This window comes from Toxorhynchites rutilus, chromosome 1 (assembly GCF_029784135.1).
Source record: "Toxorhynchites rutilus septentrionalis strain SRP chromosome 1, ASM2978413v1, whole genome shotgun sequence".
In the NCBI taxonomy this organism is placed as follows: Eukaryota; Metazoa; Arthropoda; class Insecta; order Diptera; family Culicidae; genus Toxorhynchites; species Toxorhynchites rutilus.
The window spans coordinates 97,330,715-97,358,708 of NC_073744.1; the positions used below are offsets into that span (position 1 = coordinate 97,330,715).

Here is a 27,994-nt window from a genome sequence, read left to right on the forward strand (position 1 = left end):
GATGCGAACCGATGTGGTGTACGGCTTGAATGAGAATGATCGTTACGGCAGCGGAGCGGGGATTTTTAAGCTGACTGGCTGGTAGAGAATTACGCATGTGTGAGACTGCGACCAATGTTTCGTTCATTTTTTTCTTTTTCCTTTCCAATCGTGCTTCATTCTATTTCGCTGCTGCTCTGGTTGCCCGTTTTGGCCGGTACGATTTGAGGAGCACAAAATGGACCAATCAAAAATGGGCACATAGTGCATTTTGACAATGCTTGATATTTCACAATTATTCAATTATTTATCTCAAGAAAAATGAAATGTTATTCGTTATGATAGATGCGTAGATATATTTCCTATCAATTGATGCAAAAACCTTTGCGATCTATTGAGAAATGCTCGAGTTATAAGCGTTCCAAATCTTGCATTTTTTCCTACTTTTTCAGTGCCTAGATTTCCATTTCACCCCCTATATCTTCCGGTTAGACGTAGTCCTACGTCAATAATCTGCCAGTTCCTCTGGGAATTTTCAAAATATATTCATGTGAAAGAGTTTAATTGAATGTTTTCTATCCATGTAACACTGTGACCAAATATGTTTCAATCAAGTGCTATTAACAGGTGGTTATCGAGTTGGCATTAACCACTGGTGGGCTTCCAGTATCGAGGAAAATGTGGAAATATCTAATCTTTACTGAAAATAATCTGCCAGTTCCTCTAGGAATTTTCAAAATATATTTATGTGAAAGAGTTTAATTGAATGTTTTCTATCCATGTAACACTGTGACCAAATATGTTTCAATCAAGTGCTATTAACAGGTGGTTATCGAGTTGGCATTAACCACTGGTGGGCTTCCAGTATCGAGGAAAATGTGGAAATATCTAATCGTTACTGAAAATAATCTGCCAGTTCCTCTGGGAATTTTCAAAATATATTCATGTGAAAGAGTTTAATTGAATGTTTTCTATCCATGTAACACTGTGACCAAATATGTTTCAATCAAGTGCTATTAACAGGTGGTTATCGAGTTGGCATTAACCACTGGTGGGCTTCCAGTATCGAGGAAAATGTGGAAATATCTAATCGTTACTGAAAATAATCTGCCAGTTCCTTTGGGAATTTTCAAAATATATTCATGTGAATGAATTTAATTGAATGTTTTCTATCCATGTAACACTGTGACCAAATATGTTTCAATCAAGTGCTATTAACAGGTGGTTATCGAGTTGGCATTAACCACTGTTGGGCTTCCAGTATCGAGGAAAATGTGGAAATAACTAATCGTTACTGAAAATAATCTGCCAGTTCCTCTGGGAATTTTCAAAATATATTCATGTGAAAGAGTTTAATTGAATGTTTTCTATCCATGTAACACTGTGACCAAATATGTTTCAATCAAGTGCTATTAACAGGTGGTTATCGAGTTGGCATTAACCACTGGTGGGCTTCCAGTATCGAGGAAAATGTGGAAATATCTAATCGTTACTGAAAATAATCTGCCAGTTCCTTTGGGAATTTTCAAAATATATTCATGTGAAAGAGTTTAATTGAATGTTTTCTATCCATGTAACACTGTGACCAAATACATTTGGTTTTGTGGTTTTTCAATCAATCGCAATTAACAGGATAGCTTCAGAAGATTATTCTTCCCCATCAGTAGGATATTTCCGTATCCAATATTGTATGCGCCCGCAATCGATTATTGCTCAGTCGCCGAAAGTTCCGAGCTCAGAGAGTTCATTCCCATCTAGTTTGCCTTCCAAATTGCCATCGTAAACCACACCTTCTCTCGATTCAATCACACACAAAAAGCATACTTAAGCGATATTCTGGTGGTGAGACACATTCATTTTTCGTGAGGACATCGACAAGACAACATCGTTGCCTAACGTGCTGGAGGAGGTGGACGGCGAAGGATCGACACATACACGCGCAGAACTCTTTCCGTTAGGATGCCATTCAGCATCGAGAAAGTTCCGGAAAGATCTAATCATTGCTGGAAAATAATCTGCCAGTTCCTTTGGGAATTTTCAAAATATATTCATGTGAAGGAGTTTAATTGAATGTTTTCTATCCATGTAACACTGTGACCAAATATGTTTCAATCAAGTGCTATTAACAGGTGGTTATCGAGTTGGTATTAACCACTGGTGGGCTTCCAGTATCGAGGAAAATGTGGAAATAACTAATCGTTACTGAAAATAATCTGCCAGTTCCTCTGGGAATTTTCAAAATATATTCATGTGAAAGAGTTTAATTGAATGTTTTCTATACATGTTACACTGTGACCAAATATGTTTCAATCAAGTGCTTTTAACAGGTGGTTATCGAGTTGGCATTAACCACTGGTGGGCTTCCAGTATCGAGGAAAATGTGGAAATATCTAATCGTTACTGAAAATAATCTGCCAGTTCCTTTGGGAATTTTCAAAATATATTCATGTGAAAGAGTTTAATTGAATGTTTTCTATCCATGTAACACTGTGACCAAATACATTTGGTTTTGTGGTTTTTCAATCAATCGCAATTAACAGGATAGCTTCAGAAGATTATTCTTCCCCATCAGTAGGATATTTCCGTATCCAATATTGTATGCGCCCGCAATCGATTATTGCTCAGTCGCCGAAAGTTCCGAGCTCAGAGAGTTCATTCCCCTCTAGTTTGCCTTCCAAATTGCCATCGTAAACCACACCTTCTCTCGATTCAATCACACACAAAAAGCATACTTAAGCGATATTCTGGTGGTGAGACACATTCATTTTTCGTGAGGACATCGACAAGACAACATCGTTGCCTAACGTGCTGGAGGAGGTGGACGGCGAAGGATCGACACATACACGCGCAGAACTCTTTCCGTTAGGATGCCATTTAGCATCGAGAAAGTTCCGGAGAGATCTAATCATTGCTGGAAAATAATCTGCCAGTTCCTTTGGGAATTTTCAAAATATATTCATGTGAAAGAGTTTAATTGAATGTTTTCTATCCAGGTTACACTGTGACCAAATATGTTTCAACCAAGTGCTATTAACAGGTGGTTATCGAGTTGGCATTAACCACTGGTGGGCTTCCAGTATCGAGGAAAATGTGGAAATATCTAATCGTTACTGAAAATAATCTGCCAGTTCCTCTGGGAATTTTCAAAATATATTCATGTGAAAGAGTTTAATTGAATGTTTTCTATCCATGTAACACTGTGACCAAATATGTTTCAATCAAGTGCTATTAACAGGTGGTTATCGAGTTGGCATTAACCACTGGTGGGCTTCCAGTATCGAGGAAAATGTGGAAATATCTAATCTTTACTGAAAATAATCTGCCAGTTCCTCTAGGAATTTTCAAAATATATTTATGTGAAAGAGTTTAATTGAATGTTTTCTATCCATGTAACACTGTGACCAAATATGTTTCAATCAAGTGCTATTAACAGGTGGTTATCGAGTTGGCATTAACCACTGGTGGGCTTCCAGTATCGAGGAAAATGTGGAAATATCTAATCGTTACTGAAAATAATCTGCCAGTTCCTTTGGGAATTTTCAAAATATATTCATGTGAATGAATTTAATTGAATGTTTTCTATCCATGTAACACTGTGACCAAATATGTTTCAATCAAGTGCTATTAACAGGTGGTTATCGAGTTGGCATTAACCACTGTTGGGCTTCCAGTATCGAGGAAAATGTGGAAATAACTAATCGTTACTGAAAATAATCTGCCAGTTCCTCTGGGAATTTTCAAAATATATTCATGTGAAAGAGTTTAATTGAATGTTTTCTATCCATGTAACACTGTGACCAAATATGTTTCAATCAAGTGCTATTAACAGGTGGTTATCGAGTTGGCATTAACCACTGGTGGGCTTCCAGTATCGAGGAAAATGTGGAAATATCTAATCGTTACTGAAAATAATCTGCCAGTTCCTTTGGGAATTTTCAAAATATATTCATGTGAAAGAGTTTAATTGAATGTTTTCTATCCATGTAACACTGTGACCAAATACATTTGGTTTTGTGGTTTTTCAATCAATCGCAATCAACAGGATAGCTTCTGAAGATTATTCTTCCCCATCAGTAGGATATTTCCGTATCCAATATTGGATGCATAAAACCTTGTGCCTCCAACGTAACGCTCTCGTTTTCGAAGTTCTCCAAATATTCATTCATTCAGAATGAATTCAGATTCAACTTCATACAAATGATCTCTAAATCAACGATAGTCCTACGTCACCCTTGCGGTTATACCATAGATATAACCCACTTCCTGTTTTTTTGCCGAGACCAAACTTTCAACTAAATATAAAATGAACAAATAGCGTCCGTATGACAAAATGTTCTGAGTACGTATATCGTCAAAAATGTCAAACTTTACGATGGAACCGTCAGATGTACTCACATGACATCAGTGTTGCCAATTCCCGAAATATAAATAGTGACCCTCGTAGAAATGAAAAAGAACTGAGGTTTTGGAGACGAACTCTACGATCTGTCGAGAATTAAACGAGCTATAAGCGTTCTGAAAAACCAACAGTAAATTAACACAGGATTAAAGTCCTTTAAAATAAGAACAGAGCAGCAGGAAATATATAGCTCATCATGTTGCTCCTTAGTTATGTTTCTATACAATGCAGATGTAACGTCAGTCAATTTTCAACATCAGTTATCAACCAAAGAAAGCAGTTGTTGCTACCGAGAAAATTCGTCAATGCCATCCTGCATACAATGTGTTGTAATTTGAAGCCACTTTTAATTCGGAAACCATGCATGGGTTTGTGAAAACTGAATGATCAATCAGTTTATATTATATGTCATATTATGTCACTATAGAATGATTTGGTATTGTGAAAACTTTTAATAAGTCTTCTTTGAAAGGTTTAATGGCCCTGAAAAACGCCGTGTTTTACGGTGGCTGGTTTTGCCACCAAAGCAGTCTGTATAAACAATTTTTTTCCTTCTCCTACCTGCTGCCGTTTTGCGATTGCGTTTGCCACTCGCTGAAACTAGTTGTTGCCACCGAACCGAATATGCTCTGTTCTGTAGACGGGTTTTCTTATTGCCGTGAGCAGCTTTGCAAGCCAACTCGAGCACTTCGGCGGCCGAAATTTTATAACCGCTATTAGGTATATTGTGATGTGAAACGATGCCATACAACCACACTGATTTACGTTTTGAAAAAGAATGATATATTTTTCAGCGGATCCGCGCGTTTTGTACTTTAATCTAGAGAGTTTATTGTTCTGTTATTATTCGATATCCCCATCTTGTTCGGCTAAACCTTCCTGTTTAGCGATTGCGTTTACCACTCGCCACATATTTCACAGTTGGAAAATTTCTTCCCATCCAGCTTGTGACATGTTGTACAGTAAATTACATTTAATGCGACGTGCCGAAGCACCGCTCAGTGTCGCATTGGAGGCGATTTTAACCTGTAATTGAATTTTGCATTTGCGATGACAGTGGTACAGTGTCGACTTTCAATGTGGGGTCATAATTTGGACCCTGCACTCTATGTTTACAAAAATGTCCAACTAAATATGTCGCATTACATGACCGTCCAATTAGCTAAATGTCGAATAAGTTTTCAATATGGAAACAATTTAAGAATTGGTGAAAATTGAACAATCGGAAAAGTCCCCAACCATCAATAAGCTCAGAACAACTGCCAAATTCTCATACTCATCATATCCTGAAAAACAGGATTATGAAAAAATCAATTTGTGTTTTATTATTATTGTGGATATTGTTTTAGAATGCATGTTATACAACTGTATTTCGTAAACTCTTTTTTGAAATGTTTAATGGCCCTGATAAGCGCCGTGTTTTATGGAATGGTTCCAATTTAGAAAACTTAGTACTCGTGGTTTTGAAAAAAACCACTTCGAACACCCTCGATGCCGCCTTGTTCTGGATTTGCCACCAAAGCAGTTTGTATAAAAAACAAACTTTTTTCTTCTGCTACCTGTTGCCGTTTTGCAATTGCGTTTGCCACTCGCCACTCGCTGCAACTGCCTGTTGTTGTCTTGGTGTCCACGGAACCGATTGTGGTCTGTTCTGAATGCGGGTTTTCTTATCGTCGCGATCCTCCTTTGCTCCTTTGCTCCTTTGCCATGTCCAGACATGGCTGCTTGTGTTAGTTTGTTGATGTGATGTGATGCGAAACGTTGTGGTGTATGGTTTGGATGAGAATGATCGTTACGGCAGCGGAGCGGGGATTTTTAAGCTGACTGGCTGACTCGAGAATTACGCATGTGTGAGACTGCGACCAATGTTTCGTTCATTTTTTTCTTTTTCCTTTCCAATCGTGCTTAATTGTATTTCGCTGCTGCTCTGGTTGCCCTTTTTTTTCAATCGGAGAAACATTTGCCAGATAGTGTGATGGGAAAAAAGTAGCAAGAAAACTGTTTTTTCAAGCGAAATGCACTTGAAAAAAAACTTCATTGAGTCCGCATGACCCAGGGCTGTCCAATTAGCTATATGCCCAATTAGAGGCAAATCACTGTATTTCAATTCGACAATTTGAAAATTAACCTGGCATCCCTATGCTTGTATGTCAAAAACTCTGGCTCCTCAACCTTGTCATAAAACTATGATTCGAAATGAAAATAGTGCATCACGTATTCCTTTATACAATAATATAACAAGAACAATATAATAGTTTGTCTACTTTTCTTCACTTTGTCAAAACCTGAATAAGAAACACAACATTATGCATCCATCTGTATATATGCGACTGTTGCAATTCTGAAAATATCGGTATGTATTTATGTGTATATCACGTAAGCATATTCTGCATAATAAAATTTATTTAGTTGAAATAAAATTTCATCTTCAAAAGATGGTTGTGAAAAATAATCAAAATAACGTTATATACATATATAATGCTTCAATTATAATTTTCGCAAATGCTTTTCAATTTTTCACATATTCCCATAACTTTTTATTACAGAGCTGCTGTATGTAGTATGAGTTACAGAGCAGCGCGAATATTGATAAAAAGGTATTTCTCAATTTATGATTTCATGTTTACAGATACCTAAATCATATCTTGCAGTTACAGATCAGCTTTACATCATGATTAGTCCATTTCATCAAAAGAAAATGTATTGTGCAAATTGTCGCACAACACATCTGGTATTTGGCATCATTATAGTAGCGACCATAATATTTTATTCAACATTGAGTGGCAGACCATTTGACATTGAAATAAAACGTTACGCTGAAATACGAGCTAATAGCTCGGAAAAGTATCGACTATCATCACATGCGACCAATGTAACTTTCCAAGAGTTAAAGCAGCAGAATGGAATCATTCGTACCAGAAAATGTGGATTTTTCTCGTTTCTTTCTAACGGATGCGGTACATCGAATATCACTAATGTGCTGAAGAAACTGGGAGAATTTCAGCTAGTAACGAACGCTTCGATTCTGAAAGCTGAAAATGATAACGACTATATACAAAAAATAGACAAAACATTCGAATATCAGTCGGAAAATGCCTTCAAAAGAAATGCTACCACAAATAATAAGATCGTTGAGCACAAAGTAATTGAAACGTCGGCAGAGATTGTCATCAAAACGAAGGACATCTATGAAAAGGGACATTTCGAGGATCCTAGTAGTATTAAAAATATTTGCCCTAACAAGGGTTCTGATATAAATTTACTCATCCTCATTACGTCGGCCCCAACTCACCGAGAGCAACGACTTTCAATACGCCAATCTTGGGGGCATTACGGAATACGCCGAGACATATCCATTGGTTTTGTACTAGGAAGAACTCAGGACCAGCGAATTGAAGATCAACTGGCTGCCGAGAATTATATGTACAGTGATCTAATTAGGGGCAATTCAATTGATAGCTACCGTAATCTCACCTTAAAGACGATTTCGTTGCTTGAATGGACTAGCACGAATTGCCCGAATGCTACGTATCTACTTAAAACTGACGACGATATGTTTATTAATGTGCCGAAATTGCTCCACTTCATAGAGACACATCTTGGTTATAAGCGTACGATATTCGGACGGTTAGCAAAAAAGTGGAAGCCAATTAGGAATAAAAAATCGAAATACTATGTTAGCCCGGAACAGTATTTTCCTCCAGTATTTCCTCCATTTACAACTGGTAAGTAAGCTTATCACGAATATAGTTTGTCTATCAGCCAAAATCACAAACAAATATATTTGAAATATTGAACAACCTTCATCGCGATTATTGGTAAAAAATGGGTGGGTACTTCTAAGATATAATCGCAAGATTGATGTGGGACTACCGTTGACTTAGTAGTCATTTGTTTGTATTGATTCAATTATTCATTGAATGAAACAATTTATGAATTCAATTGAATGCGACATATTTGGTGTGTAAGTGAAGAATTTGAACAAACGCCATGTAATGTAAGGTACCTTGGTTTTGGTGGCTGTGTTAGAGAACTCATGTCGGTGGAAGCAAAAGTTCCCTCAACTTGCATAGATTTGCAATGCCAATTCCCCCAGGCATCTTGTTGGGGAAACCGTAAAACGGGCCAATCAAAACGGGGCAGTTTGGGCGTTTAGATAGCGCTTGACATTTTACGGTTATTCAAATGCATATCTCAGAAAAAAATAATATTTCAGTAATTGTGATAGATGCATAGAAATATTTCCTATCAATTGATGCAAACATCTTTCTAACCTGTTGAGAAATGTTCGAGTTATAAGCGTTCGAAATCTTTCATTTATTCCTGCATGTTCTGTTTTCATTTTACCCCCCATATATTCCGGTTAGACGTAGTTCCACGTCAAAAAATCATATGTCTAATGGCGGGTTTACATTAGGGAGATCTATAGCTATATATGGATTTATTCACGTGAAAATAGGATGTTCTGTTTTCATTTTACCCCCCATATATTCCGGTTAGACGTAGTTCCACGTCAAAAAATCATATGTCTAATGGCGGGTTTACATTAGGGAGATCTATTGCTATATATGGATTTATTCACGTGAAAATAGGTGTAAACGGGTGAGAATAAATATGATACACTTATTCGAGGTATATATAACTTGAATAAATTCAGCATATGTAAACGCTTGTGAATTTCTCACTGGTGAGAAATCACTAAAGTTGGATGCAGTTCTCATTTAGGTGAATAAATTCACCGAAAATATGAATATGTTCATTATAGAAGTTCACGCTAGTGTAAACGGTTGATGCGATTTCTATAAATCTCATCATATTTCTTCACATGAATATATCACTAGTCTAAACCCACCCTAACAGGCTAAGCAAACTAAAAAGCATAGAACATTCTACCATCTGATTATTCGATATGACTTAGGGTGCTTAATAGGGTGGCAATGAAGTTCCATTCCATCAAAAAATAATTATCAAATTCAAACCGATTATGTACAATTTGTTTATTGGCCCAAAAAATTACCTGTGTAAAGTGCTCAATCGGAAATGATTTAGGGTTGCCTCAAAGCACTCAAAGTTTTAATTTTTTTGCCACTCAGGCTTAGTCCCAAAAGGTCGATTTTCGGCCAAAATTTTGTTTTGGAAATGACACCAGATCTCGACGTTTTATGCATTTTTAAGTTATTTAGCATAAAAAAATCGATTTTCCAAATTTCTTTTATTCCCCCCTTGGAAGATTTTTTCAATGATCAAATAGACAGGTGGGTAATGTCGGGAACATAACTGGAGAGACGTAGGACTACACCAAGGGGTGTCCATTATTCGAATATCACGGAGCACAGATCCCAGAATTAGCAACTTTTCATGCACAAAATTACAGAAAAAAAAACTATGGATGGGATATACCTATGATATAACCACAAGGTTGACGTAGGACTGCCGTTGGCTTAGTAATAATTTGTGTGTTTTCAATTAGCAATAATCGCACTTCGAATGTTCCTCATTGGGTACGATATCGCCGCTGCGCAGAGCTATTGATTGAATTATTGATGAAACTAGTAGATGAATGAAACAGTTTACGAATTCAATTGCAAACATATCCCAATTTAGGTCAATTCATGCGTTATGGTAGTGGTTATCGCAGCAAATAGTTATCAACATTTTGCCTAATCAACAAACGGTATGCGTAGAAGTTCAGTGAGCTGGCGACATGAAGGGGCATGCAGTCTTGAATAATCGAGCCAAAGCGTAGCATTTATACCCGCTTTTGTAGACCGTGTTAGCAAAACTCATTTCGGAGTGTAAAAATGCATGGGGGTATAAAAATTACTGCCGAAATCTGGAATGTCGCTTTTTCCAACTTATTGGTTTCGAAAACTGTGTTGGGAAAACACATTCCGATTTGCAAAAGCGCCCAGGCTCCATGGTTTTAAAGTCTGTGTTAGGGAAACATTCCGATTTGCAGAAACGCAAACGAGTACAAAAGTATCCGCTGCTTGTATTTATTTTGCAATGCCGATTTCCCCTGGCTCCATGGGTTTGAAGTATGTGCTAGGAAAAAATTCCAATTTGCAAAAGCGCAAACGAGTACAAAAGTACTCGCTGCTTGCATCTATTTTGCAATGCCAGTTTCTCCAGACTCCATGGTTTTGAAGTGAGTGTTAGGGAAATATTACGATTTGCAAAAGCGCAAACGAGTGCAAAAACTCGCTGCATGTATTTATTTTGCAATGCCGATTTCCCCAGCTCCATGGTTTGGAAGTCTGTGTTAGGGAATCATCCATGCATTCCTGCGATGGTACCTCAATCGCTGTTCAACTGTTCAACTGTTCACAAGCTGTTCAACAATAACTGAGTGGATTTCCGAGCAGCGCTCGCTTATATACCGATTGGTGATTTCAATAGCCTGTTTTGAAAGCAATTTAAGGCTATTGAAACATGTTTTTGGATCAAAAAGTAACAAGTATATAACGCGTAGACATTTTATCTTTCGAATGAAGTGTTTATCAAGCTGTAAACGCTCAAAATCTCGGTCTCCGACGTAACGCTTTCGTTTTCGAAACTTTGATTTCACGCCCCGGTAGACAGACAGACTCAGACTCAGGGGGTCAAATTTCTAATAATGTGGTACAGCGCTATATACAAACATGTAACATACAACATACAAATATGATACAGCTAATTAAAACCGCTTAAAAACTCTAGCATTCTATTAAATCGAGCGCGATTAGCGCGATCTTCTTCTCCCGGGGCGACGCGTCCACCGCTTTTAACACACTTCTATTCGTTCTCCTGTTCCACATCCCATAGACACTCCTGTCTCTCTCTCTCCCTCTATCGCAGCTTGGTAGAAATAACAGCGTGGAACTCGTACACCAGAAATACACTCGATCATTTTCACCCATTTCTGCCAAAAAAGAAAGGCAGCATTTCCTACTGCTTCATCCCAGTTAACACCGCTTCGCCACAAATTTTGTATGAGTATTTTACCATGAATAAGAAACGGTGCTAGTAGTCCCAATGGGTCGTACAATGTCGTTGGTCATCTGTTAGAAAAACTGAGTTAATCGCTAGTTGTTGTCCACAACATGCCTAAAATACGTTCAGAACGTTCACCATCTACTAAGCTCTTGACTACTGTCTCATCGGTGGCTCCCAGAGACTGAAGCACATGTTCACTATTTGACGCTCAGTCACGCAAATTGAACCCTCCTTTACGATGTATGAGACGAACCTCTGCAGCAACCTTTTCTGCTTCCTCCACACTTTCGAAGCTCTCATGATAGTCATCTACATAATGACAATTGATTATACTGTCTGAGACTTTTAGGCACTGTTCCGAGTGCTCACTCGCGTTTAAGTTCTTTACGAACTGCGCTGATGCGAGTGAGCAGGTTGAGCCAAACATAGCGACGTCCATAACGTAGGTTTTGGGCTGGTCAGCCGGATTTTGATGAAAAAGGAAACATTGAAAGTATTTATCAACAACTCGCATCAACAGCCGTTCATTTCTCAGAAAATATCAACACAACGACTTTGCGATTTTCTCTAGCTTCGTTATTCGTCGTTCGTCATCGTTTAGCGTATCGCATGTGTTGGTACAAAGGGGACGTGTGCCTCTTTTTTAACACTCATAGAAATTGAGTCGATAATATCAGCAGCAGGATATCGCAAGCGAGCAGATATTGTATTTCTCCCGCTGCGAATAATCGTTGGTTGTCACTTTGTGTATAATTGTGCGTGTAAGTTTCACGGGGCGCCGCGCAGGTCGTGGAAGTGAACTTTACCGCTTTTATTTCGTGTCCGTACGGTCCGTACTGTCCGTTTGTTCGTCGTGAAAATTGTGTGTACCGATAGCATTGTGTACTTTTGTTGACGTTTGTTGAGCCGCTAGCGCTGGTGCGGCTACATCGCCGTACACAAGTGTTCGAACGTTTTGTTCGCGTTAATTTTGTTTTGTGGACAATTTATCAATTTTTTTTTAATTGTTTTAATTGTTCAACCGCCGGGAAATAAAACGCGAGTGAGGTGAGAAGCCGCGTCGGTGACGTCATTGGGGTAGGGATTCCCCCGTAGCGTGTTTTTTGTGTGTCGTAAAAATTCACTGTTATTGGATAAGCGGCTGCTGAACCGCCGTAATGGCGGGTGTCCCCGGCCCCGCACCTAGTGTGTGGGGCCTCAATGGCGGGATAAATGACCGCACAATCGACGGTAGCTTTTCGGGTGCGACTTTACCAACATACATGGACCCCGGCGGTAATCACGGAGAACTGATGGTGCTACGAATCACTGGCGTGGACAACGACGGTAAAGATAAGGCGCTCCCTACCGCACCATTCATGATTCGCAAGTCAATAGAGGACTGGGCTGGAAAAATTGAAGGTGCATTCCCCGAAGGTGGCAGTGCGTCATACGCACTAAAGGTACGTGACAAGAAACAGGCAGAGAGACTTCTGTAATTGACCAATTTAGCGGACGGAACAAAAGTGAGGGTTACGTACCACCAGTACCTCAATTTTTCTAAGTGCGTCGTAAGTTGCGGGCAGACAGTCAACATGACCGAGGAGCAAATTGTGAGCTACCTCCAGGATCAAAAGGTTACAGCGGCGAGGAGAATAAAGCGACGAACTGGCCCGACCATTTTCGAGAATACTCCGACGATAATACTGACTGTAAGCGGTACCCAAACTCCCGAATTCATTGATTTTGGATATCTGCGTGTCAGAACGAGACCCTACTATCCGTCGCCCATGCAATGCTTCAAATGCTGGGCGTTCGGTCATACTAAACTCAAATGCAGGCAAGACACACCAACATGTGGGAATTGTTCAGAAAAACACGTGATTTCGGCGGAGGGTCCCAAATGCGAACGGTCATTGTTCTGTATAAAGTGTGGATCGAATGAACACAGTCTAGCATCCCGTTCCTGTCCTGAATATCGGAAAGAAAACACCATTCAGAGATTAAAAGTAGACCGCGACGTGGATTACAGGGCCGCACGAATAATTTTCGAGGCAGAAAATGGTCGATCAAAAAGCTACGCCGGTGTCACTAGAGAGGTAAGTGGTCAAGGCCAATCATCGACTACGGATATTGCTCCGGACAAAAAATACAATGATCTAGTAAAAATAATAGCGGAGAAGGACCTCATCATCGCGAACATGGCCGCTTCAATTGAATCGCAGCGCACCGAGGCTGCCCAAAATGCAGCGACCATTAAGTCGTTGGTTGAAAGAGTAGATCAGATGGCCAACATTTTAGCGGCCATGGAACAGCGATCGATCCTGAGAGAGGGAGCAAATGCATCTCAACAAGAAGAGATTATCGTAGCTAGATCATTGTTGACCCGCACCAGTACCACTAATGCATCCGGAGCAACACGGCCCGTCCAAACAACTCCTCCGTCTTCGATGAACACACCAGCTTCCCCCCTGGCATCCGACAGAAGCGAATAATTAAAAATGTATCCCACAATGCCTCACCTGAACCAACACACATCCACACATGTCGCTCCACACCACACTACTAGTCAGCTCTCCGGAAGGGATAGTCGGGGCCCCGCCGATGCGGCCGCTACAGCCCAACCGGAATCGTCGGACAACCTCCGGCATCCCATGCCGCGACCTGAGGATGATACGAGTAGCAGCGCCTTGGGTATGCAGGGCCCCAGTAGTGCGGACGTTACACCCCCACCGGAACTACTGGACCACCTCTGCAGCTCAAGGACGAAGAACCAGATAAACGATGCAGAAAATCGGAACTCCACGACAGCCCTCTGCAGCCGGGGCACCGTTAGTGCGGACGTTACAACCCCACCGGTACTGACGGATAACCCCCGGCGCCGGGGAAAAGTGGCTTCCGTTGTACGAGAAATCGGGACGCACAAGGGCAGAAATGCTCGTTCCCCGATGGACCACGCGGGAGTAGAAAGATATCTCGGGACGCACAAGGGCGGAAACGCTCGTTCCCCGATGGACCACGCGGGAACACAAAATCTCAGGACGCACAAGGGCGACATCGCCCGTTTCCTGAAGGACCACGTGGGAGTCGTATATGATCTCGGGACGCACAAGGGCGGAAACGCTTGTTCCCCGACGGACGGGATTTCTACGTCGTGCAACTGCATCGTTGAGACAGGGCCTGCTGTCATTGCTGTCACCGAAGAACCAACCACCATAGTCGATTGCCCTAAAAAAGCCGAACTATTTTTTCCTTCCGTCGGGTCATGCGGGCGGCTTTCGGTCGGAACCATTCCACCCGGCCGCTGCCTCCCTCTGTCTCGTTCGGCATTACCATCCACAACAACCTCCGCCAAGGGCCAAGCCGCTGATTTTTTTTCCACCGTCGGGTCAGGGGGCCGGTCACTGGGAGATATCCGTCCTTACCCCTCTCGTTCGGCAACTCAGAGCGCGGGTGTTCCGTCCATGCCCGTCGAAGCACAATCCAATGCTGCTATCTACGACACATGGAGACATGAACTCGGAGACTTTCTACCAGCTATAGCCGGGTCCTCCGGTCCCCTGTCAACAACGTCATCTTCACCTCCGTTGAGTTCCGGGGTATTTCCGAACATCCAGGGTGCTCCATCGAGTCTGGTCTCTGACAACAGTTTGATTTCACCGGATAAGCACCACGTCATCAACCGCCAGCGATGTCCAACAGTTATCAGATCAACAAACCTGGCCCTGTAGTGGAATGTCAATGGTCTGTATAACAACCTTGGAGAGCTGGAGATCCTAGACCGGGAACTGTGTCCTTTAGTCATCGCTCTTCAAGAAATAAACAGAGTGTCTCCAACGAACGTCCAGAAGATCCTCGGCGGTAAATACCAATGGTACACAAAGCTGGGCTCCGTATTACAACATTCCGTGGCTTTGGGCGTCAAGAAGAGCATCCCCCATAAGCGCAAGCAGATCAACACCGACCTACCGATAATTGCAGTCAGAATAGAATCTCCAATTCCGGTAGTTATTGTCTCCGTTTACCTACCATGTGGCAAGATCCCGGATTTGAGACGCAAACTGCTAGAGGTGCTTGAGAGCTTGGAGGATCCTAAAATCGTTCTGGGGGACTTCAACGCACACCACCACAACTGGGGGATGCAAGCAACGGACGTAAGGGGGAACATCATCGCTGATTTTTTCGAATCGTTGGAGCTCTCGGTCCTGAATGACGGTACCGACACCTTCTGTCGAAGTCGTAGCAGTTCAGCCATCGACATTTCCGCAGCCAGTATTGATTTGGTAGTTAAACTGGGGTGGAATAAAGCAGACGACCTACACGGAAGTGACCATTATCCGATTTCAATTATCCTCAACGCACCGCCGCCTCAATCCACCCGAAGATCAAAGTGGATTTTCGACAAAGCTGACTGGGATTTCTACAGGGCTTCCTCCAGCCACCTGATCGCCCGAGACAACCCGACCTCCATGCAGAAGCTCAACGAAATCATCACCGAGGTAGCAGAATCCGCCATCCCTAAAACAAAGCCCAACCCTAGAAAGAGAGCGCTGCAATGGTGGTCTGAGGACATCAAAAAAGAAATCAAGAAACGGAGGAAGTTCCTGCGTGCGACAAAACGAATCCGGCACGATGGTCCGGAGAAAGAAACGGCAATGAACAGATACCGAGCGCAGCACATAAGGGTGAGGCGAATAGTGAGACGGGCCAAACTAGACAGCTGGACCGGCTTCCTGGAATCCATCAACGAAAGTCAGTCCTCTGCGGACCTATGGAGACGTGTTAACGAGCTGAATGGGAAAAGAAGATTCCAAACCCCTATCCTGCAAGCGAATGGCACGACCTACAGCGATCCTGTCGACACCGCGAACATGCTAGGGGAATATTTTGCTGAACTGTCCTCGATTTCGGGATACGATTCCGAGTTCATCCGACAGCAAAAAGCGGACACGAACTCAGTCGATCGATTCGTGGTTCCGAATGATCGGGTTGGAAAACCGTTCAACAAATCCTTCTCCGTCGAAGAACTCGTCGTCGCTCTGCGCTCCACCAAAGGGGAGTCCACTGGTCCCGATCACATCGGTTATAAGATGATCAAGCAGCTGTCCCCGTTAGGTCAAACCACTCTCCTCGACATTTTTAATGATCTCTGGTTGAAGCACGACTTCCCAGTGGAATGGAGACATAGTATTGTGATCCCCATCCCCAAAGTCGGCCAGAACAGCTGCTCCGTGAAAGGATACCGGCAAATATCCTTGACCTCCTGTACGTCCAAGACCCTAGAGAGGATGGCGAACCGACGGCTCGCCGAAAACCGACCGAAAACAAGAAATTGGACCGCCGACAGTTTGCCTTTCGACCGGGGATGGGCACAAACACGTATTTCGCATCCCTTGGAGAGGTGGTAGCTGAGGCCAGAAAAAATCGACAGCATCTGGAGATGGTAGCCCTGGATCTAGAGAAGGCGTACAACCGAACCTGGATTCCATTATTTCTTAAAACACTGGCTGACTGGGGGGTAGACGGCAACCTGCTGCACTTCGTTCAAAACTTCGCGACAAACCGGACCTTTGAGGTAAAAGTCGGGAACACCAGCTCCAGGCGCTTTCATGAAGAAACTGGTGTACCTCAAGGTTCCGTCCTAGCCGTCACCCTCTTCCTGATAGCGATGAACAGCCTGTTCCGGGTTATACCGAAGGGAGTATGCGTATTCACGTATGCGGACGACATCCTTTTGGTAGTGGTGGGGAACACGCACAGGGCATCACGCATCAAGATCCAGGCAGCTACCAATGCTATCGGTAAATGGGCTGTCGAACGAGGTTTTCGACTTTCGGCGCAAAAGAGTGGTCACATGGTGGTATGCAGTCACAAACACCAAGGTTGCAATTCGGGAGTCAAAATCTACAACGACCGCATTCCCCGCCGTAGAACGTTGAGAATCCTGGGAGTGGTGGTCGATTGCAACCTGAACTTCCAGCACCATTTCGACGAGGTGAAGAAAAGCTGTGCCACCCGGTTAAACCTCTTAAAAACCATCTCCAAACCTTACCGGAGTAACAACCGAACGATCCGTTTACGGGTGTCCAAAGCCATCATCAATAGCCGCCTCACCTACGGTCTCGAAGTGACATGCCTGGCCAGAGATAAACTCCTAAAAACTCTATCACCGATTTACAACAATGCACTACGGATTATCTCTGGTCTGCTACCATCAACACCAGCAGCCTCGGTATGCGCCGGAATAGGAGAACCTCCGTTTGACATTTTTGTGGACGCGGCGATAGTTTCCAGATCTGCGAGCTTTCTCGCTAAAACCAGCGGAGGTAAGGAGACACACCTGACTGTTTTAACGAACGAAATCTTGCAGCAGGTGACACACTCAAACCTCCCATCGATAGCTAAACAACTTTGGTTTGGGACTAACGACTGGAGGTTGCCGGTGGTCCAAGTGGATGATACAATCAGGTACAACTTTCGAGCTGGGGCAAGCTCTTTGGGTCTGAAGCAAACCTTTGTCGAACTTGTCTCAAGAAAATATCACAATTATGAAATTCGCTACACGGACGGTTCCAAAGGGATGCAAGGAGTTGGTTTCGGGGTAAGCGGTCATAATAACTCTCTTATTTCCAGCAAGAAGCTCGTCGACATTTGCCAGGTTTTCTCGGCCGAAGCTGCTGGAATATTTGAAGCTGCCACTATACCGTCAAGCAAATCGATCCTGATAGTTACCGACTCGGCTAGCGTCATCGATGCCGTTGGCGCGGCTATAACTAGGCACCCATGGATACAAGCTATCAGGAGGTATCTGCTCCCGGATACAGTCCTCTTGTGGGTCCCCGGACATAGTGGCATAGCCGGCAATGAAGCGGCCGACCGTTACCTGGAATCGGTTACCTTGGACAACTTTTGACGCGCAAAGTACCGCTAGACGACATCAGACTATGGATCGCCAACACATTCAAAACTTTTTGGGCGGAAAAATGGTCCGTTGAAGTGACGCTGTTCCTCCGGAGAATCAAAGGATCCATCACCAGATTCGAAGATGTCAAAACGATGAGAGAGCAACGAATCTTATCCAGGTTAAGAACCGGCCACTGCAACATGTCACACAACTTCAACAGAGGACCCTTTCATCGTCTTTGTGATTTGTGCGAGGTTCGCAATTCAGTCGAACACATCCTCTGTATTTGCCCAAAGTATGAGAACCTCCGGAACTCACACGGGATCAGCGGGAGCATTCGAGATGTGCTTGGCGACGACCCTTCACAAACTACTGCACTGCTCCGTTTTTTGAAAGATGCCGATCTGTACTTTAAAATTTGAACAAAAAACTTGTGATTAAATCGAAGATCCTTGTTCCTTCCCCTTCGCGATAAGGGGAATAAGAACGGTCGGCATCTTCGAGTGGCGCGGATTCCCCATCTGTGGCCTGGGGCCATGGCAAGCGGACATCCTCGTCAAACCAGGGGAAAAAAAGCTCAAATGCGTAGAAATTCTCGTGACGAAATCTGTTTTTGTTTTATTGTTTTATTGTTAATTGCTTGTCCGTATGTGCATGTAAAATGGATAATAAGCGCACTTTGCGGCATGGTTTCGGCCGTTTTTACTGAGACGAACCAGCCCAGGAGGCTGAAAGTCTCAAAAATAAAGAATTAAAAAAAAGACGGGTGGGTAATGTCGGGGACATAACCGGAGTGACGTAGGACTATACAAAGGGGACAGCTTTTGTTAAATATATATTTTAAATATATTGTTTTATTTTCTTCTCCTACGTGAATACCTACCTATATACCTGAAAAATGGATTAGTTCACTGTTTACTCTTTATGAATATGTTGATGGTTCTGAAAAGAACCTTTGGTGTTGTGTTTTTGTTATCACTCGATATTCCCTTCTTGTTCGGTTAAACCTTCCTGTTTAGCTATTGCGTTTGCCACTCGCCACAGCTTTCACAGTTGGAAAATTTCTTGCTATCCAGCTTGTGACATGTTGTTCAGTAAATTACATTTAATGCGACGTGCCGGAGAAACACTTTGCCACTCACTGAAACTAATTGTTGCCTTGATGAGCGCCGAACCGAAGCTACTCTGTTCTTTATGCGGGTTTTCTGATTGTCGTGAGCAGCTTTGCAAGCCAACTCGAGCACTCCGACGGCCGAAACTCTATAATCGCTGTTAGGTATACTGGTGCTCCGGCACCAATCCGTTCAGCTTAGTTACCCTTGCGGAGCAATCAGTGAATGCGACCAACAGGGAACTGGAGACCTGCACGGTTCGAGTGAGACTTTGCCTTTCCCTTAACTTGTCCTCCTTTGTTACGTCCACGATGCCGATGCCGTACAACCACACGGGTTTACGATTTGAAAGAAAATAAGATATTTTTTTGGGGTCCGCGTGTTTTATACTCTAGCGGTACACACTCACAGGATAGAGACAAATCGGCAGACTCAGCCAGAGGGGCGAGTCCAACGAGACGAACGAATGAGCGTTAAAAGGGAGCGATGGCAAAAAATACATTCATAGAGGCGAATGAACTGAAAAGTTTAAACCCTCTTAAAGCCAAAAAGAAGAAGTAGAAGAAAATACATTCATTACGATTTGTTCGCTCGTTGGATTCACATGCAGGCTAAAAAGGGTCCTTTTCAGGATCACAAAATTATCTTCAATCTAAAAAGTTTATTGTTTTGTTATCACTCGATATCCCCATCTTGTTCGGCTAAACCTTTCTGTTTAGCGATTGCATTTGCCACTCGCCACAGCTTTCACAGTTGGAAAATTTCTTCCCATCCAGCTTGTGACATATTTTACAGTAAATTACATTCAATGGCACGTCGCATTACCACCACTCAGTATCGGATTGGAGGTAATTTTAACCTGTAATTGAACATTTGCGATGACAGTGGTACAGTGTCAACTTTCAATGTGGGGTCATAATTTGGACCCCGAACTCTATGTTTACAAAAGTGTCCAACTAAATATGTCGCATTACATGTCCGTCCAATTAGTTAAATGTCGAGATAAGTGTAAATTACTGTACTTTCAATCTAGAAGCAATTTAAGAATTGGTGAAAATCAATAAGCTCAGAACAACTGCCAAATTCACATACTCATCATATCCTGGCAAACAAATTATGAAAAAATCAATTTGTGTTTTATTATTATTTTGGATATTGTTTTAGAAAGCATTGAACTGTATTTCCTAAACTCTTTTTTGGAAGGTTTAATGGCCCTGAAAAGCGCCTTGTTTTATGGAATGGTTCCAATTTAGAAAACTTAGTACTCGTGGTTTTGAAAAAAACCATTTCGAACGCCCTCGATGCCGCCTTGTTCTGGATTTGCCACCAAAGCAGTTTGTATAAAGAACAAACTTTTTTCTTCTGTTACCTGATGCCGTTTTGCCATTGCGTTTGCCACTCGCCACTCGCTGCAACTGCCTGTTGTCTTGATGTCCACCGAACCGAATGTGGTCTGTTCCGAATGCGGGTTTTCTTATTGTCGCGAGCAGCTTTGCCAGCTAACTCGATCACTTCGGCGGCCGAAACTATATAACGCCGGCTAGGTGGACTGCTGCACTGGTACTAACGTGCTCGGCCTAGCTACCCTTGCGGGGAACTCCAGATCCATGTCCAGACATGGCTGCTTGGATTGGTTTGTTGATGTGTTGTGATGCGAACCGATGTGGTGTACGGTTTGAATGAGAATGATCGTTACGGCAGCGGAGCGGGGATTTTTAAGCTGACTGGCTGGCTCGAGAATTACGCATGTGTGAGACTGCGACCAATGTTTCGTTCATTTTTTTCTTCTTCCTTTCCAATCGTGCTTCATTCTATTTTGCTGCTGCTCTGGTTGCCCGTTTTGGTCGGTACGATTTGAGGAGCACAAAATGGACCAATCAAAAATGGGCACATAGTGTATTTTGACAATGCTTGATATTTCACAATTATTCAATTATTTATCTCCAGAAAAATGAAATGTTATTCGTTATGATAGATGCGTAGATATATTTCCTATCAATTGTTGCAAAAACCTTTGCGATCTATTGAGAAATGCTCGAGTTATAAGCGTTCCAAATCTTGCATTTTTTCCTACTTGTTCAGTGCCTAGATTTCCATTTCACCCCCTATATCTTCCGGTTAGACGTAGTCCTACGTCAAAAAAATTTTAACACATTCGGTCTGACACACCGACGCGAGTATAGAAGTAACTGTTTTGGACAACTGCCTTTTTTCATATTCTAGAATGTTGTTGAATGAAATGTATAAATTAATGTTAGTGGCGTGGAATATTTATTAAATATAATGCATAAGATCATTATCGGACTATTCTTATTTGATTTCAGTACCTTTTGTAACTGGATTGAACAAATCCATATATTAACTATTCGTCGATATATTCGTCGTTAGATTCATACGTTCAAAAGAAAAATATAAATGTTTGACTTTCGTATAGTTATTCGCTAAATGAAATGGTCATACATGTACACACTTGTGAAAGAATTTCACTTGTGGAAGAATTGTAAACAGTAAACTATAAACTTATCGGTAGTTTATGGTAATTTTTAACAGTTACAGTTTCGGGGATATTTTTTTATAATGGACAATATCGACAAGAAAACACGAAAAAGAAAAGGAAGTTCCTAGAAATCCTTTTAAATCATCTTTTTTTATGCCCCATCTAAAAAAAGGCATTAATTCTTAGTTTACCAAGAAAACAGATACAAAGAATATTAGAAATATGCAAATTTTATATTCCAGAGCCTTTATCATCTAGTAATTATCTAGAAGGTTGTTATACATTCCTCTCTTCGATAAAAGACCCGATAAACACGCAACAACTGCATGGAATGTAAAAAATATGTTTGTTTCGAGCATGCAGTTATGCTATGTTCTGATTCTTCCTCCAATAAAACCACAATCGATTAATACGTTTTGACGTAGGACTACGTCTAACCGGAAGATATAGGGGGTGAAATGGAAATCTAGGCACTGAACAAGTAGGAAAAAATGCAAGATTTGGAACGCTTATAACTCGAGCATTTCTCAATAGATCGCAAAGGTTTTTTCATCAATTGATAGGAAATATATCTACGCATCTATCATAACGATTAACATTTCATTTTTCTTGAGATAAATAATTGAATAATTGTGAAATATCAAGCATTGTCCAAATGCACTATGTGCCCATTTTTGATTGGTCCATTTTGTGCTCCTCAAATCGTACCGACCAAAACGGGAAACCACAACAGCAGCGAAATAGAATGAACCACGATTGGAAAGGAAAAAGAAAAAAATGAACGAAACATTGGTCGCAGTCTCACACATGCGTAATTCTCGAGCCAGCCAGTCAGCTTAAAAATCCCCGCTCCGCTGCCGTAACGATCATTCTTTGTGTGGACACCGACTGGACAACATCGTTGCTGGACGAGCTGGATGGCGAGGGATCGAGTGCCTTTCTCAAGGCAAGAGGGCGGAGGTGGTAGCGCTGGAGTAGAGTAGAGTAGAGTAGAGTTTTCAAAGGGCTCTCAAGGCTAGAGACGAATGAACTGCAAAAGTTTAAAGTCTCTATAATACAATACCTTCCTTCCTTCCTTCCGTAACGATAATTCTCATTCAAACCGTACACCACATCGTTTCGCATCACATCACATCATCAAACTAACACAAGCAGCCATGTCTGGACATGGCAAAGGAGGAAAAGTGACAGGAAAGGCAAAAACCCGCTCGAACCGTGTTGGACTGCAGTTTCCCGTAGGTGTATTCGCCAATTGCTCCGCAAGGGTAGCTAGGCCGAGCGCGTTAGTATCAGTGCACCAGTCCACCTAGCAACCGTTATAGAGTTTCGGCTGCCGAAGTGATCGAGTTGGCTGGCAAAACTGCTCGCGCTTTGGTTCGGTGGACATCAAGACCTCAACAGGCAGACGCAGAAGAAAAAAAGACGGGCGGGTAATGTCGGGGACATAACCGGAGTGACATAGGACTATACAAAGGGGACAGCTTTTGTTAAATATATATTTTAAATATATTGTTTTATTTTCTTCTACTACGTGAATACCTACCTATCTACCTGAAAAATGGATTAGTTTACTGTTTACTCTTTATGAATATGTTGATGGTTCTGAAAAGAACCTTTGGTGTTGTGTTTTTGTTATCACTCGATATTCCCATCTTGTTCGGTTAAACCTTCCTGTTTAGCTATTGCGTTTGCCACTCGCCACAGCTTTCACAGTTGGAAAATTTCTTCCCATCCAGCTTGTGACATGTTGTTCAGTAAATTACATTTAATGCGACGTACCGGAGAAACACTTTGCCACTCACTGAAACTAATTGTTGCCTTGATGAGCGCCGAACCGAAGCTGCTCTGTTCTTGATGCGGGTTTTCTGATTGTCGTGAGCAGCTTTGCAAGCCAACTCGAGCACTCCGACGGCCGAAGCTCTATAATCGCTGTTAGGTATACTGGTGCTCCGGGACCAACCCGTTCGGCCTAGTTACCCTTGCGGAGCAATCAGTGAATGCGACCAACAGGGAACTGGAGACCTGCACGGTTCGAGTGAGACTTTGCCTTTCCCTTAACTTGTCCTCCTTTGTTACGTCCACGATGCCGATGTCATACAACCACACGGGTTTACGGTTTGAAAGAAAATTAGATATTTTTTTGGGGTTCGCGTGTTTTACACTCACAGGATAGAGACAAATCGGCAGACTCAGCCAGAGGGGCGAGTCCAAGGAGACGAACGAATGAGCGTTAAAAGGGAGCGATGCCAAAAAAATACATTCATTACGATTTGTTCGCTCGTTGGATTCACATGCAGGCTAAAAAGGGTCCTTTTCAGGATCACAAAATTATTTTCAATCTAAAGAGTTTATTGTTTTGTTATCACTCGATACCCCCTTCTTGTTCGGCTAAACCTTTCTGTTTAGCGATTGCATTTGCCACTCGCCACAGCTTTCACAGTTGGAAAATTTCTTCCCATCCAGCTTGTGACATATTTTACAGTAAATTACATTCAATGGCATGTCGCATTACCACCACTCAGTATCGGATTGGAGGTAATTTTAACCTGTAATTGAACATTTGCGATGACAGTGGTACAGTGTCGACTTTCAATGTGGGGTCATAATTTGGACCCCGAACTCTATGTTTACAAAAATGTCCAACTAAATATGTCGCATTACAGGTCCGTCCAATTAGCTAAATGTCGAGATAAGTTTTTTTTTTTTTTTTTTTTCTGTATTATAGTGACTTTCAACGCTTCTGGCTGGTTCGTCACTTTTACCTTCCATTTTGGAAGAATGTCGGGAATGAGAATTGAACTCGTGATCTTGAGCGTGAGAAGTATGGATGTTACCTCCACGCCAGATCGGCTCCGCGTCGAGATAAGTGTAAATTACTGTACTTTCAATCTAGAAGCAATTTAAGAATTGGTGAAAATCAATAAGCTCAGAACAACTGCCAAATTCACATACTCATCATATCCTGGCAAACAAATTATGAAAAAATCAATTTGTGTTTTATTATTATTTTGGATATTGTTTTAAAAAGCATTGAACTGTATTTCCTAAACTCTTTTTTGGGAGGTTTAATGGCGCTGAAAAGCGCCTTGTTTTATGGAATGGTTCCAATTTAGAAAACTTAGTACTCGTGGTTTTGAAAAAAACCTTTTCGAACGCCCTCGATGCCGCCTTGTTCTGGATTTGCCATCAAAGCAGTTTGTATAAAGAACAAACTTTTTTCTTCTGCTACCTGAAGCCGTTTTGCGATTGCGTTTGCCACTCGCCACTAGCTGCAACAGCCTGTTGTCTTGATGTCCACCGAACCGAATGTGTTCTGTTCCGAATGCGGGTTTTCTTATCGTCGCGAGCAGCTTTGTCAGCTAACTCGATCACTTCGGCGGCCGAAACTATATAACGCCGGCTAGGTGGACTGGTGCACTGGTACTAACGTGCTCGGCCTAGCTACCCTTGCGGGGAACTCAAGATCAACACGGTTCGAGCGGGATTTTGCCTTTCCCTTCATTTTCCTCCTTTACCATGTCCAGACATGGCTGCTTGGGTTGGTTTGTTGATGTGTTGTGATGCGAACCGATGTGGTGTACGGCTTGAATGAGAATGATCGTTACGGCAGCGGAGCGGGGATTTTTAAGCTGACTGGCTGGTAGAGAATTACGCATGTGTGAGACTGCGACCAATGTTTCGTTCATTTTTTTCTTTTTCCTTTCCAATCGTGCTTCATTCTATTTCGCTGCTGCTCTGGTTGCCCGTTTTGGCCGGTACGATTTGAGGAGCACAAAATGGACCAATCAAAAATGGGCACATAGTGCATTTTGACAATGCTTGATATTTCACAATTATTCAATTATTTATCTCAAGAAAAATGAAATGTTATTCGTTATGATAGATGCGTAGATATATTTCCTATCAATTGATGCAAAAACCTTTGCGATCTATTGAGAAATGCTCGAGTTATAAGCGTTCCAAATCTTGCATTTTTTCCTACTTTTTCAGTGCCTAGATTTCCATTTCACCCCCTATATCTTCCGGTTAGACGTAGTCCTACGTCAAAAAGTTTGTTGTTTCTACAAACTGCTTTGGTGGCAAATCCAGAACAAGGCGGCATCGAGGGCGTTCGAAATGGTTTTTTTTCAAAACCACGAGTACTAAGTTTTCTAAATTGGAACCATTCCATAAAACACGGTGCTCATCAGGGCCATTAAACCTTTCAATAAAGAGTTTACGAAATACAGTTCAATGCTTTCTAAAACAATATCCAAAATAATAATAAAACACAAATTGATTTTTTCATAATCCTGTTTTTTAGGAAATGATGAGTATGAGAATTTGGCAGTTGTTCAGAGCTTATTGATGGTTGGGGACTTTTCCGATTATTCAATTTTCACCAATTCTTAAATTGTTTCCAGATTGAAAACTTATTCGACATTTAGCTAATTGGACGGTCATGTAATGCGACATATTTATTTGGACATTTTTGTAAACATAGAGTGCAGGGTCCAAATTATGACCCCACATTGAAAGTCGACACTGTACCACTGTCATCACAAATGCAAAATTCAATTACAGGTTAAAATCGCCTCCAATGCGACACTGAGCGGTGCTTCGGCACGTCGCATTAAATCTAATTTACTGTACAACATGTCACAAGCTGGATGGGAAGAAATTTTCCAACTGTGAAATATGTGGCAAGTGGTAAACGCAATCGCTAAACAGGAAGGTTTAGCCGAACAAGATGGGGATATCGAATGATAACAGAACAATAAACTTTTTAGATTAAAGTACAAAACGCGCGGATCCGCTGAAAAATATATCATTCTTTTTCAAAACGTAAATCAGTGTGGTTGTATGGCATCGTTTCACATCACAATATACCTAATAGCGGTTATAGAATTTCGGCCGCCGGAGTGCTCGAGTTGGCTTGCAAAGCTGCTCACGACAATAAGAAAACCCGTCTACAGAACAGAGCACATTCGGTTCGGTGGCAACAACTAGTTTCAGCGAGTGGCAAACGCAATCGCAAAACGGCAGCAGGTAGGAGAAGGAAAAAAATTGTTTATACAGATTGCTTTGGTGGCAAAACCAGCCACCGTAAAACACGGCGCTTTTCAGGGCCATTAAACCTTTCAAAGAAGACTTATTAAAAGTTTTCACAATTCCAAAGCATTCTAAAGTGACATAATATGACATATAATATAAACTGATTGATCATTCAGTTTTCACAAACCCATGCATGGTTTCCGAATTAAAAGTGGCTTCAAATTACAACACATTGTATGCAGGATGGCATTGACGAATTTTCTCGGTAGCAACAACTGCTTTCTTTGGTTGATAACTGATGTTGAAAATTGACTGACGTTACATCTGCATTGTATAGAAACATAACTAAGGAGCAACATGATGAGCTATGTATTTCCTGCTGCTCTGTTCTTATTTTAAAGTACTTTAATCCTGTGTTAATTTACTGTTGGTTTTTCAGAACGCTTATAGCTCGTTTAATTCTCGACAGATCGTAGAGTTCGTCTCCAAAACCTCAGTTCTTTTTCATTTCTACGAGGGTCACTATTTATATTTCGGGAACTGGCAACACTGATGTCATGTGAGTCCATCTGACGGTTCCATCGTAAAGTTTGACATTTTTGACGATATACGTACTCAGAACATTTTGTCATACGGACGCTATTTGTTCATTTTATATTTAGTTGAAAGTTTGGTCTCGGCAAAAAAATGGAACTGAATCGTGAACATTTTTGTGCGATGATTTTTTACGACTTTCGACGTGGATTATCACAACAAGAGTGCGTCAATCAACTTAATTTGACTTTTGGCGATGAAGCTCCATCAAAAACCACTGTGTATCGCTGGTATAGTGAATTCAATCGTGGTCGTAGTTCGCTGTCCGACGAGTTTCGTGAAGGTCGTCCAAAATCGACTGTACTGCCAGAAAACATCGATGCTGTGCACGAAATGATTAAGCAAGATCATCATGTAACCTATTGTGAGATTGAGGCATCCCTAAGCATTAGTTCCACCAGCATATATGCGATTTTACATGAACACTTAGTTGTGCGAAAATTATGTTCACGTTGGATCCCACATAATCTGACAATCGCTAAAAAAAAGGCTCGTGTCGATTGGAATAAATGCTTTGAAAA

At 41.8% G+C, this 27,994-nt stretch overlaps 1 protein-coding gene and 1 pseudogene across 3 annotated transcripts in view; one reads left to right on the forward strand and one right to left on the reverse strand.

The window, feature by feature from the left end:
- The first annotated feature begins 6,548 nt into the window (after positions 1–6,548).
- LOC129762973 (beta-1,3-galactosyltransferase 5-like) overlaps positions 6,549–27,994 on the forward strand; it is a 60,246-nt gene continuing 38,800 nt past the window's right edge. For 2 of the 3 annotated variants that reach the window (XM_055761613.1, XM_055761615.1), the window contains exons 1-3: positions 6,549–6,731; positions 6,925–6,975; positions 7,030–8,103. In XM_055761613.1, the coding sequence (XP_055617588.1) occupies positions 7,050–8,103 (1,054 nt within the window). In that variant the 5' untranslated portion in view covers positions 6,549–6,731; positions 6,925–6,975; positions 7,030–7,049. The remainder of the gene's footprint in view (positions 6,732–6,924; positions 6,976–7,029; positions 8,104–27,994) is intronic. The other variant, XM_055761614.1, reaches the window with a different exon arrangement.
- On the reverse strand, positions 9,734–9,905 carry LOC129763828 (U4 spliceosomal RNA; annotated as a pseudogene).